We start from the raw sequence: 12,920 nt of genomic DNA, 5'->3' as shown, positions 1-12,920 counted from the left end.
TAAAAGACCAGCTCCGACATGTTGGTGATTGTACGTCTATGCAAGACGGTAACTTTATCTCAAAGTTACTCTAGTCCGAGTTTGGTGGAAGAAGGCTGCTAAACATGATAAGGGTTGTTGTCCAAGAAGATACGAATAAATCAATAAGAGATAAGAGTCCTAAACTTGTGGATCCTTGGAACAGTAGGAGTCCTATCAAACGACAAGCTAACTATGCATAGGACTCCTAGAAGATCTTGGAGTCCAAGTATTTAAATACTATCCATTTGGACTTCTACAGATATCCTTACACGCATCAACTGAAGAACTATATTTGTATACTCTAGTCGAGTACCAATGTTGTGTTCTTCTTGAGTCAGTCTAGTAAATATGTTTTAAGAAGTTTGAGTTGTAATCAAAATGTCAGAAACAATTTGTGAGTTGGAGTGAGTGTTTGCTTTACAAGTTAGAGTAACTTGTAAATCAAATAGTCGTAATAGGAGTACTGGAGAGTATTGAATTAGAGTCTTGTAATTGATACATTTTGGCTCATTGTTCTAGTGGAGTTGAAGTTGAAAATCCTACGCAGTAGGTCGTGGTCTTTGCACCATTTGAGCCGGGTGATTTTCCACGTTAAAATAGATGTGTTTACTTTACTGTTTATTTTACTTCACGTTTAAGGAACACAGTAAAGAACCAAGTTCTTTAGTAATTCATACGGGCACTCAAGCTACCAATTTATATCATAGCAAGTTCTCTCACATACACGGTTAACACCTAGAGAGATATTGAAAGAAAAATGAGTGCTCCACCCGGAATTAATAAAGGACAATCAACTACCAGACCACCCCTATTCAATAAAAAATATTACAGTTGGTAGAAAGTAAGAATGGAAGACTTTGTGATAGCTGAAGACTATGATGAGACGTTTGCACCTCTAGCTAGAATGGAAGCTATAAGAATGCTAATAGCCTTTGTTGCACACATGGAGTTCACTTTGTATCAAATGGATGTAAAGAGTGCATTCTTGAACAGTTATCTGAAAGAGAAAGTGTTTGTGAAACAACCTCCTGTGAAAGTGAAGAATTTTCTAACTATATGTTCAAGTTAGACAAAGCCCTATATGGACTGAAACAAGCTCCAAGAGCTTGGTACGTAAGACTCTCAAAATTCCTCTTAACCAATAACTTTGTAAGTGGAAAGGTGGACAACACTCTGTTTCTGAGGAGCAAAGGCAAGAATATTTTAATTGTGCAAGTATATGCGGATGACTTTTTTTTGGGGGGGGGGGGCTACTAATGAAGCAATGTGCAAGGAATTTGCTAAGATGATGTGGAATGAGTTTGAAGTGAGCATGATGGGTGAACTGAACTTCTTTCTGGGGTTGTAAATCAAGCAAACACCTACTGGAACCATGATACATCAGCAGAAATACATCAAGGAACTGCTAAAGAAATTCAACGTGGACTCCTCTAAGTCCATTGACACTCCCATTGCCAATTGCAACAAAACTGGACCGTGATGAAAAAGGGAAAGTGTTGAACAGAAGCTATATAGAGGAATAAGTGAGTCACTACTGTATTTCACATCAAGCAAGCCTGATATTATGTTCAGTGTAGGACTGTGTGCAAGATTTCAGGCAAATCCCAAAGAGTCTCACCTGAAGGCTATCAAAAAGATACTAAGATATCTCCAAGGGGCTCCTGACATGTGCCTATGGTATCCTAGAGGGTATAGATTTGATCTAGTTGCTTATGCTGACTATGCAGGTTTTCATATGACAAGAAAAACACTTCAAGAACAGCACATTTTCTAGGTTATTGTCTAGTGTCTTGGGGAACAAAGAAGCAGAACTCAGTGATTTTATCCACGCTGAGGCTGATTATGTAGCAGCAACATCTTCCGTGCTCAGTTGTTGTGGATAAGACAACAGCTAAAGGACTAAGGTATTTTTGTTGATTGTGTTCCCATTTTTTGTGATGACACTAGTGCTATAAACATTGCTAAAAATCTATGTCAACACAAGAAAACCAAACACATTGATATTAGACACCACTTTCTCAAAGACATTGTTGAAAAAGAGAATATCTCAATTAACTTTTGTAAAACTAAAGATCAAATTGCATATATTTTTACTAAAGCTCTGAGTAGGGATCACTTTGAAAGGAACAGAGTGGAACTAGGTCTAATCAATACTTCCAATTAGTTGAACCCCAATGATTGGCTAGAAAAAGTATAATTAGATGTAGATAGTCAAGTACAATGTGTTTGATTCAGACTCGTGCTTGTATTAAGCACACACACACACACACATATAGCTGATAACTATGTTGTATGATACTAATATATACTGTTGAAGCTTTATTGCAGAAATAAGTAAGGAGTTACTAAGGAGTTGGTTCTTCAACTCATTTACATGGCATCTTGTCTTAATTCACTGGGACTTGATATCCTAAATTATTGCTATGCTCAGACTTCTAATCTTGTTAGCATCACTTCTAGTTGTCATCTAGTTAAAGAGTAAGGGCGAATTCTAGAGCAACAAGTGTTTAATTACTCCTGAAATTCGAACACTCAAAGTAACCGTTATAAGAGTCCCGTTAGAACTCAAATTCGGTTACTCTCTCTCTTCTACTCAAATCAGGAGTAACATCTTTAAAAGCCCCTTATGATCCATTTCTCAAACCTCATTATTTCTCTCAAACCCTAAGCAAGAACTAAGAAATAATTCTCTTTTCTCTCTTCTCCCTTCATCTATTTTCTTCTTCGATCACCATGCCTAAATCCAACCAAATCATCATCTAAGGTTGAACCCAAATCCAAGAACATGAAGCCCAAATCAAAGAAAAGTGTTAAACCATCAAGTGAACCAGCACCAACACCTGCTCCTTCTCCATCGATATCCTCCACTATACCTACACCATCATCCCCTGTTCTTGCTTCTCCCCACCTCCACTGGACCTTTACTTCCAAAACCAACCACCCATGCATATGTTCCTACTTCCAAAAACACCTCTAAGTCAACCAAGATCAAGGCTACTCTAAGAAAATCTGTCAAGAGTGTCAAGGTAGTGCTTGATACTACTGATAAAGTAGATACAGTGGTTAAGGAAGCCATGGTCAGCGGGAATCAATGCCAGTCATTACAAGTCGGGTACAACTCCCTCCTCCAAAATTAGATGTTCTGGTATCCGCTATAGATGTTATACCCTTAGATACTCTCCCACCCACAAGTGATAAACCATAAGTAGAGGAACTCATTGTAGAAAAGAGTGCAGCAACACTTGAGAAAGAGGTAGATACCACTACTGTGGTGCCTATGGTTGAGGGGGAAAGGAGTAAAGAACCAATGCAAAATGAGGCATCTGATTGTCTTTCATTCAGCTGGATAGAGGATGAGGATGATAATGTGGGTGAAAAAGAAGAAGGAGTTGTGGGTAGTCATGAGGGACATACTACTCAAAACATCGCTAATGATGAGGAAAAGAGTGAGAATGAGGGAGATTCTGGTTAAGAGAAGGAGAGTGAGACAGAAGATAGGATATGTGAACAAGCGGATAACTTTGCAGAAGAAGAAAAGAACAGTGATGAATAGGGTAATTCTAATAGTGAAGGTGAGGATCAAGAAAAGGCAAGTGAGAGTGAAGGAGAGGATGAAAAAAGTGAGGAAGAGAATGAGAATACGAGTGAGGAATCTGAAGGATCTATGACTATTGGGAACACTGTCATAGTCCCTTCAGAAGAAGCAAGGGGAGAGAAAAGGACTGAAGAAACTGGACCCATGTTAACTCCTTTCACTAGAGATGAGGAGGTTAGTAGTGACGAAGATGACCTTTCCCTTGTCTGAGGTAGCGAAGAAACCCAGGAAGACTCCTGTGAAAGCAACAAAGACTGTAGTCCCAACAAGGAAAGAAGTGGCTCCTCCTGCCAAGACTCCTCTTACGAAGATCAAAAGAAAGGTTGTTGATGAACAAATCATTTAGGAGTCTAGAGGTGCCAAGAAGCCAAGGAAGCAAGTTTCAGTTGTGGAACCTGTGGTTGAGATGGATGGAAAAAATGAATCTGAGTCTGCTTTGCCATAAAAGTCCTCAACACAAAATATAAAGGTTGTCAAAGCTACAAAAACTACTACCACATCTGCAAAGGCCAGTAGAGGAAAGAAGAGAAAGAATGTGCTATATGTGGTTGATAGACTCACAAAGTTCAGGAACAGAAAAATGCTTAATGGGAAGATTCTTGTAAACACTAATGAAAAAGGGATAGCTCAACTGGTTGAAAACCTGAGCTATATGGATAGAAACACATGTTTGTCAAAGCTTTCCCCCTCTATGTGTTCCTGTTGTGGTGGAGTTCTATGCAAACTTCCAATTTGATGGAAAGGTGGTCAAAAGTAAGGTAAGGGGGGTTTGAAATGGAGTTTGATATTGAGGAACTGGGGATACTTCTGGATATTTCCACTTTAGGTTTTGACAATTACCTGAAGAAAAAGTGGCTAGCCATAGATAATGTTGTCGACATAAGAATTGTGGTCACAAGGAAGTTCTCCCAAAAGTTTGAACTGGATGCTCCTCAAAAGGTGTACAAGACTGATATGACCCCCTTCCACAAGCTGATGTTTCACTTTGTCAATTCCTGCATTCTACAGAGGTCTGAGAGAAGGCATGAGGCTACCTTATTGGACATTGTTGTAATGGAACTGCTTGACACTGGTAGACCTATTATTCTCCCTAGACTGATGATTCAACATATGGCAAGAGCTATAGACACTTCCAAGCCTAACCTTGCAATGCCTTATGGCTTCATGTTGACTGAAGCTCAACATTGCCTTGCCTGAGTTAAAATATGGAAATCACAATGATTTTTTGGATGTTGTTACCCTCAAGCAGCGTGGCTAGGAGGAGACCAAGGCTAGAGGACCAACATGATTTGCTATTCTACCTGGAAACAGCATGGCAACACAGCTCAATAAGAGGTTGGAGTTGGTTGTTGAGGAGAATGTCAAGCTTTGTGAAGACAATGATGAGTTGAGAAAAGAAACCAGGTAGCTTAAGGAAGAGCTCAGACGTGATAGAGAAGCTCATGCCTAACAGATTGCCACCCTTGTGAAAGCATTGACCCCCGCTACCCCTCACCCATGAACCTGTTCCTTCCTAGTGTCTTTAGTTTCTTTTGCAATCCCAGCGATGCTTAAATCTTTTTTTGTCTTTTTATGTCTTAGTCTAAGTAGGTTGCAGTATGTTTAGTTTATTTTGTTTTAGTGGTTTAAGACAAGGCCCTGGGCTTATTTTGGCACTACTAAATGACGTCTCTTATATTGTTTTAACGCTTCACACAACATTGGATCATCACCCTAGTCTGTTTGCTTTGATAATTCTTGAGCTTGTGCTATAGCCTGTATGACCTTGAATCTTACATTAACTGTGTTTAATATGTCTAACATCTTTTTTTCTCGATGATGCCACAAGGGGGAAGATAAGGTTGGGGGTGTTGTGAATTTGTCTGTATGTGGTGTAATGTGCATGTTGATTGATCGCGACTTGTTGTGATTACCTGGTACTAGTGTGTACAAAGTTTGTCATTATCAAAAAGGAGAAATTTGTTGAGTATTTAGATTTTGATGATTGACAAAGTTGTTCAGATGCAATGTTCAAAGAACTAGGTCCTCAACGTAGATGCTTAACTATTCTAAGAACCAGCTCCTCAGGGTAACAGACCAGTTCCTATAGGTTGATGATTGTACGTCTGTGCAAGACAGTAATTTTATCTCAAAATTACCCACGTCTGAGTTTGGTGGAAGAAGGCTACTACACATGATAATGGTTGTTGCCCAAGAAGATACAAATAAATCATTAAGAGACAAGAGTCCCCAAACTTATAGATTTCTTGGAATAGTAAGAGTCCTATCAAACGAGAAGCTAACTATACATAGGATTCCTAGAAGATCTTGGAGTCCAGGAGTTTAAATACTATCTATTTGGACTCCTGAGGATATCCTTACACACATCAACTGAAGAACTACATTTTGTACACTCTAGTCGAGTACCAGTGTAGTGTTCTTCTTGAGTTAGTCTAGTGAATGTGTTCTAAGAAATTGAGTTGTAATCAAAGTGTCACAAATAATTAGTGAGTTGGAGTGAGTGTTTGCTTTACAAGTTGGAGTAATTTGTAAATCAAATAGTCGTAGTCGGAGCACTAGAGAGTATTGAATTACAGTCTAGTAATTGATACATTTTGGCTCATTGTTCTAGTGGAGTTGAAGTTGAAAATTGATGAGCCGTGGTTTTTGCACCTTTTGAGCCGAGTGATTTTTCACGTAAAAATCGATGTGTTTACTTTACTACTTATTTTACTTCACGTTTAAGAAATATGGTAAAGAACCAAGTTATTTAGTAATTCATATAGGCACTCAAACTAACATTATAAATTTTACATGGTTGTTATAAAGGGGTAACTTTACAAAGAGCATACTACTATAAAAATGAATGCTGCTGTTATAGGTAAAAAGCTATTATAGAGAGTTAAAATATAACATAAAAAATAGGTTTCGAGTAAAATATGACTTCTATATTGAATGACTATTATATAGGGATGATATTATAGAGCGGTCTCAGTGTATAAAATTGATGAAGTGAGGAAAACAAATATGTAAGAAAAAGTTGTACATTCCATACATTCATCCTTTAAGACCAGAAAACAAACATCCCATCCTTCCCACAGTTGGAGAATAGGGCTGGGTATGCATGCATACATTACACAAGTATCATGATATTAAGGTTATGTATATTTTTGAACTATCAGCCCTATAAAAGAAATAGAAGAACTTTAGAATCTACAACAGAGAAGACCCTGCCTCCATCGTTTGTGTTTCCGGCAATGACTGCTTTCGACCTGTGCCATTCTTACTGGACTGCTGTTCCATTCAGATAGTAAGCTGCAATACAACAAAATTAAAATGTCAATCAACAAGACACAAATGATCAGCTAGTAAATGGAAAACAAAAGGATGAAGGAAACTAGCACAAGATGTAGCAGAACAGTACATTGGAAAGGTAAAGGATCCGGTACTAGTTGTGCTGCCATCTGATCTAAGAGAAATGCTCCCACAATATGATATACGCCCCGAGAAAAAATGCAAACCTGATGCAGGTCCTAATGCAGAAAAACTTGCCTCCCCATCAGCAAAATGACCTTCGCTATCCAGTAGGAGACAGCTCGATGATTTATCCTCAAGATTAGCCACATCTTGGGATTCAAGGGATTGTCCATGAACATTGATACTGCTGCTCTTGTCAACGCTGTTAGAATAATGAACTTGACTGGCAACTGAGAGATTATAACAACTCCTATCCTTGTAACTGGTAGTGGCTGCTGATATGACGGATGGTTCATGAAAGTTTTCGATACCTTCATCCGTGCTGCTAGGTGTTACTGCCTTACTCGAGTTGAAGTCAAATATAATAGCTTCAGTTCCCAACTCGCTGCCATAAAATAAGTCGGTAGCTGCCATACTGATATTTGCTTCATCGACTACTGCTGAGACTGGAATTTGGCTTTTGAAAGCTGCTTCCTCAAAAGGAATCTGGAGTTTAAGCAAATCACATATGACCACAGTGAGGTGTCTAATACAGTTATACAGATGAACATACTTTCAGCCACGAAGATAACAGAAGTAAACCTGATCAGGCTGCTGGACAGATTGATCACAATCAGAGCTAGATTTTTGAGAATTCCGAACTCCAGGCTCTTCTAGATGAAGCATAACACTAGCAGAAGAATCTTTCTCTGAGACTCCAATTTGGCTTTTCAAAGCTGCTTCCTCATAAAGGATCTGGAGTTCAAAATTGGATATGACCACAATAAGGTGTCTAATACAGATGAACATATTCTTATAACACTTCTTATCCAGAACAAAGGTGAAAAACCATAAATAACAGAAATAAACCTGATCAGGCTGCTGGGCAGATTGATCACCAACAGAGTTGGATTTTTGAGAATTCTGAATGCCAGACTCTTCCGTATGAAGCATTATATTAGCAGATGAATATTTTCCTGATGGATTGGTACCTTTCCACTTTGTAGTACCTTTTGATCCAAAAATCATGATCAAATCCTCAAGATAAGTATCCGCGTCAGAAATTCTGTTTACTTTATCAGTATCCTCTTCTTCATTTGTCGCAGCAACAAGTGACTCAGTGTCCTCTTCTTCACTTGTCGCAGCAACGCTGTTTGCATATTCTACAGATGAAGCTTTAGATCCACCTGCAGAGCATAATTCAATATCATCACTTTCCGATGTGTTGCTGTGCTGGTCTTCATCAGCTGGTGTACAAACATATGTGCCATTTTGACCATTGCTCCAGCTTTCAGTTAGAATTCTATCCATCACAGCTACACTCTTGTCCGTGCATATTTCTTCAACAATGTTATAGTTACTTTCTTTGTAGCAAACAATCAATTCAGGCAACTCATATTCCTTAGCATGTTTCTCTGCGTATAAACTAGTGTTTGTCCCAAGGAACTTGCAGCCAGAGGTAAATGGTGCATGCGCATCAGAGACAGATTCATTTTCTTTCTCATCAATGAAATCAGCAATCGTGGAGCACTCAAATTCTGGAGTACTCCATTGTTGATCTCTATATTTTGTATTGCATGCAAACGGATTAATATATCTCCTGCAAGTGATTATGTTATGCGAATCTTCGTTTTGATCATCATCCACAGTTGGAGCTATAATTTCATGGTGTTTGCTTCTAGAAATATCGTCGAAGTATACAGAATCGTAAAGTTCTGGGACTAACTCATCCCTATCTCTTGTTTCACATGCCAAAGAGCCGTTGTAACTTCCATAGCGATTTGAATTAACGAAGTCTTTTGTGGGAAAGAGTAAAGAATTTGCTTCCTTGTAACCATTTGAGCGACTTAAGATCCCATTCTGGTTATCCTTCATGGTAGCCGTTTCTTCAGGTGTGTCAAAGCCGCTGTCATTGCAGTCAAATGTTTTAGTACTATGCACAGATTGTAATCTGAACAAAGAATTTTCAGCACTTAACTAGACAATTAAGGGGTCGTTTGGTAGGATGCATTGGATAAGCTAATGCATGCATTAGCTTTGTGTATTAATAATACATTGTTTGGTAGACATTTTGAACATATGCATTAGTTATGCAAGCATTAGTTATACATCCTATTTGGTATTATCTTATGCATAACTAATGCATAGAAAACAATGGTATTAGCAATGCAATGGGTTTTAATGCATGCATTAGCTTAGTTAAAGACAAAATTGTCCTTCAAAATTTATTCTTGATTAAAATATGCTAGTTAGTATATTAATGCAAGTTCAAAATAATCCAAGTAGTGAGAAATAAAATTATATCCCTAGTATATAAATAAATACTTAACATATTTCCTTTTTCATAAATATAAATTTTATTTTACAATATAGGTAGACAAATAAAATAATTTTTTTTAAACTTTTTCATATAAAAACATTTCTCAACATATGTTTCTTTTAAAAAGTTAGAGTGTGGACTAGTTTTGAGGGCATTTTTGTAAACAAACAATTCTTTTAGAAACTGTGCAATGCTTTAATACATCAAACCAAACAATGGATAAGAAATATGTCAGCATAACTAATACCAGCATAACTAATGCAAGCATAACTAATACCATCATTACTAATACACTCTATTCAGCATTATTCTTGTGTACCCTACCAAACGACCCCTAAGAGTTTCCAAATGAGTGAAGGCGCGATTTTCAGAAAACATGCATCTTATTGATCTACAACTTACTAATTAGAACTAAAATGGGCAAAAACAGACAATAGATTAAAACCTAGTAAGGACAAATCTTAAGGTAAAACTTTGACACTCACCAGCCTCCATGGTCTGAATCAGTTGGTAGAGTCTGAAGTATTCTCAAAAGCTGTGATGCAAACATTCCACGTCTCAGGTAGATATAACTTGGGAAATCTGCCAAAATAAAGTCTAAAATACAGGTAAGGAAAATTAGATGCAATTTCTTGTAAACTCCAAATATGATAGTAATTTTAGCACAAAATTAGAAAACAGTAGTCAAGAATGCAGTAGGAAGCAAACAAAGCACTCAGCACGGTTTCAGAATTCAGACCCCTGGCTAACCCAAATCATATTATAAAGTTAGTGTTTTTTATAATGTATGTAAAACCAGGGAACGCTCGAACAAGAACAATTTGAATGTATATCAGATTATTCTGGATTCAAGAGAAAATGCTCAAACCCTTGAATCAGATAATCATTAACACTACAGCATGTGAAGGTAACCAGATTTACATTGCAACCATTCTGAGCATAGTATTTAAGAAAAACTTATGGTTTTAAATATGTTATAAACATATTTGTGGCTATATAGTAAACGGGACTTTACCTGGCAAAAAGTGAATCAAAAGAGAATTTTCCTATTTAATCCTTCTGAACAATGATTGGATTTGGATTTCACTGCAAAGTATAAGAAACACCATTATCATCAGAATAAGCAAAACTTTATTATCTCAAAAGAAGGAAAACAGAAAACATAGACAGGACTAAGAAAATGCAATTATATAGTAATTAACTACGAAAAAAGCCAACTCCACCAGCAAAGCAAATTAGCAAATTGATCCCAAGATTTGAGCTCCCTCTTTATGAGACAAATGATAAAATGAAACACCGAGTTATTTCTTTCCATCTGCTTAAGTTCAGAGTTTTCGGACCCTGTGTGCTGGTGTGAGGTAGTAAATACTCAAGATATGCTCATATTAACTTGGACACCACGATTATAAACAACATATAGTCAAATTCAATAAATATGAGAGAAATGCAGACACCTTAGCTTGCTCCTCAGTAGAAAGAGAGACACAGAGAAATGATATAGAGAGAAGGGATAGACAATTAAGCACTAAATGTGAAAGAATTAATGTATCCCTCTAGAAGAAGAAGCAAAAAAACAAAACAAAGAAAAGCCAAAGTGGGAAGCCAGCAACATTCGACCAGCCGCCCAAAAACAAGTCAACTGTCGTTCCAAGTATAATATGATTTCATTTGTTTTCTATATTGTAATATATACATGTGTGCCCTGCAGGTAGAATTTTATATATGTTTACACACACGTACATGTATCATCAAGTGCAGTGCACGAAGGGAAAAGCTTTAAATGATAGCAGTATTAGTTAAATTTACCGAGACAAAACGATATTTTTATAATTTGAGTTTAAATTTTACGTATTGATAATTTATAACGTGAAAGATATTATATTTATTTATAAGATAATTACAAAAAAATATTTATGATAATGTAACGTTAAATAATATTCCTCCATGTTATTTTAGCCAAACCAATTAATCCAAAATAAGTTACTTTAAGATCCCAAAAAAGGTCTAAGCAGAGAAACTCCTAATGATTTATGTAATTAAATGTGTCTAAAATATTTATTTTGGGGTGGAGGAGTATTTGATAGAACTAATAACTAATACTCACTCCGGTTTACTTTAACTGATTTTTGTTGTTGTTTTACACATTAAAAAAATATACCTTTTAACATTAATAAATAATTAAATTGACCATATTAACCTTAATTTGTTCATTGAAAATATGACAAATATTCACCAACTTTTTACTCCAAGTGTAACTTTGGAAAAAAGAAGTTAATTCCTTCTTGACATCTGAAATAATCAAATATTGTGAACCACATAAAAAATCAACAATTAAAGTGGACCGGAGGGAGTATATAATTTCTTTTTATAATGATAGTGTCCAAGTCATCTTGCGCGCACCTCAATTATATCATTAGATATATTTGGGCCGGCTTACCGGAAAAAGGAAAAAGATAACTGTCGCTCTTTCAACCGTCTCGTTTATATCAAATCTAACTGAGATCCACAACTAAACAAATACTAATACCTGTTAACAATGAATAAAAAATGGGAAGAAAATGGGACATTTTGACAATGGAACAAAAGAGCTGACATTTGCAATGTATATATATTTATAAATAAAAAAAGAAGAAGGAGAAAAGTAGAAAGCAGAGAGGAGAGAGGGGAGACCACAGAGTAGTCAAAGGCAAATCATCAGTACCTCCCCAAAAAGATTGTGACAGAGTGATAAGTACTCTTTCATCCTTAATCAGAGATTTCGAGTTTAAGTCTTTGGGTATAGAGTCGTCTTTGTTAGGGAACACTTTACCTTCCAATGTGAGATTTCCCAGAGCGAATTCGAATTAGTTGGGCCCCAATATAAATACCGAATATTCGGGCGAGAAATCAAAAAAAAAAATGTACCTCTAAGAGTTTGTTGCTATGCCCGAATAGAAGACAAGGAGTAGGGAAACAAAACAAGGCTTGGAGCTAAACAATTTAACCTCTTACCTATTGAGAGCAAAATTATAATCTCAACAAAATGGTAAGTAATAATTAAATACCTTATATATTATACGTGTAAGAATCTCTATATATATGTACAGTTTATTCCTTTTTTTTTTTTTTACAATGAGTTTAAATTTTATAGACGGAGGGTTTAAAAGATTACTTACACTATCATGTCAATTAAACACAATTGCATGTAACTCTAACTAATAAATATTGCTTGATAACCCATCATTTATAATAATGTTATAAATAGAATTTTATTTATGGAGAATGTCTATATTTAGAGAGATTCTACGGTTTATTACTTGGTGGCTAAGTCACCCTCTCTCTATAAATAGATAGTTATATTCCATTGTAATTAATCCTATATCAATAAGAACTCTCTCTCTCTCTCTCTCTCTCTCTCTACTTTTTCTCGGCAATACTCTTCTTCTTTATTTCATAACACGTTATCAGCACGAGACTCTAATCAATTGAGTAGAAGCTTTGGGATTGAGCATAATTATTGTCAATTGTTCCATGAACTTCCTTCATGATTAAATTCTGGATTTAAGGTAA

The 12,920-nt window shown here is 36.4% G+C and overlaps 1 protein-coding gene across 2 annotated transcripts; it reads right to left on the bottom strand.

The window, feature by feature from the left end:
- Positions 1–6,613: 6,613 nt before the first annotated feature.
- Positions 6,614–10,860, bottom strand: LOC107762928 (uncharacterized). Of its 2 annotated transcripts, none has more exons than XM_075236494.1 (6): positions 10,387–10,860; positions 9,857–9,968; positions 7,922–8,957; positions 7,655–7,807; positions 7,020–7,558; positions 6,614–6,910 (listed from the first exon to the last, which is right to left on the bottom strand). In XM_075236494.1, exons 2-6 carry the CDS (start codon positions 9,919–9,921, stop codon positions 6,802–6,804), a joined length of 1,902 nt encoding a protein of 633 aa, XP_075092595.1. In that variant the 5' UTR covers positions 9,922–9,968; positions 10,387–10,860; the 3' UTR covers positions 6,614–6,801. The 2 variants fall into 2 exon arrangements, with proteins under 2 accessions (XP_075092595.1, XP_075092596.1); XM_075236495.1 differs by having other exon boundaries at positions 7,117–7,558.
- Between the last annotated feature and the right edge of the window lie 2,060 nt (positions 10,861–12,920).

The sequence above is a fragment of the Nicotiana tabacum genome, chromosome 18 (assembly GCF_000715075.1).
Source record: "Nicotiana tabacum cultivar K326 chromosome 18, ASM71507v2, whole genome shotgun sequence".
NCBI classification, from domain to species: Eukaryota; Viridiplantae; Streptophyta; class Magnoliopsida; order Solanales; family Solanaceae; genus Nicotiana; species Nicotiana tabacum.
This window is presented reverse-complemented; position numbering and strand designations above follow the sequence as displayed.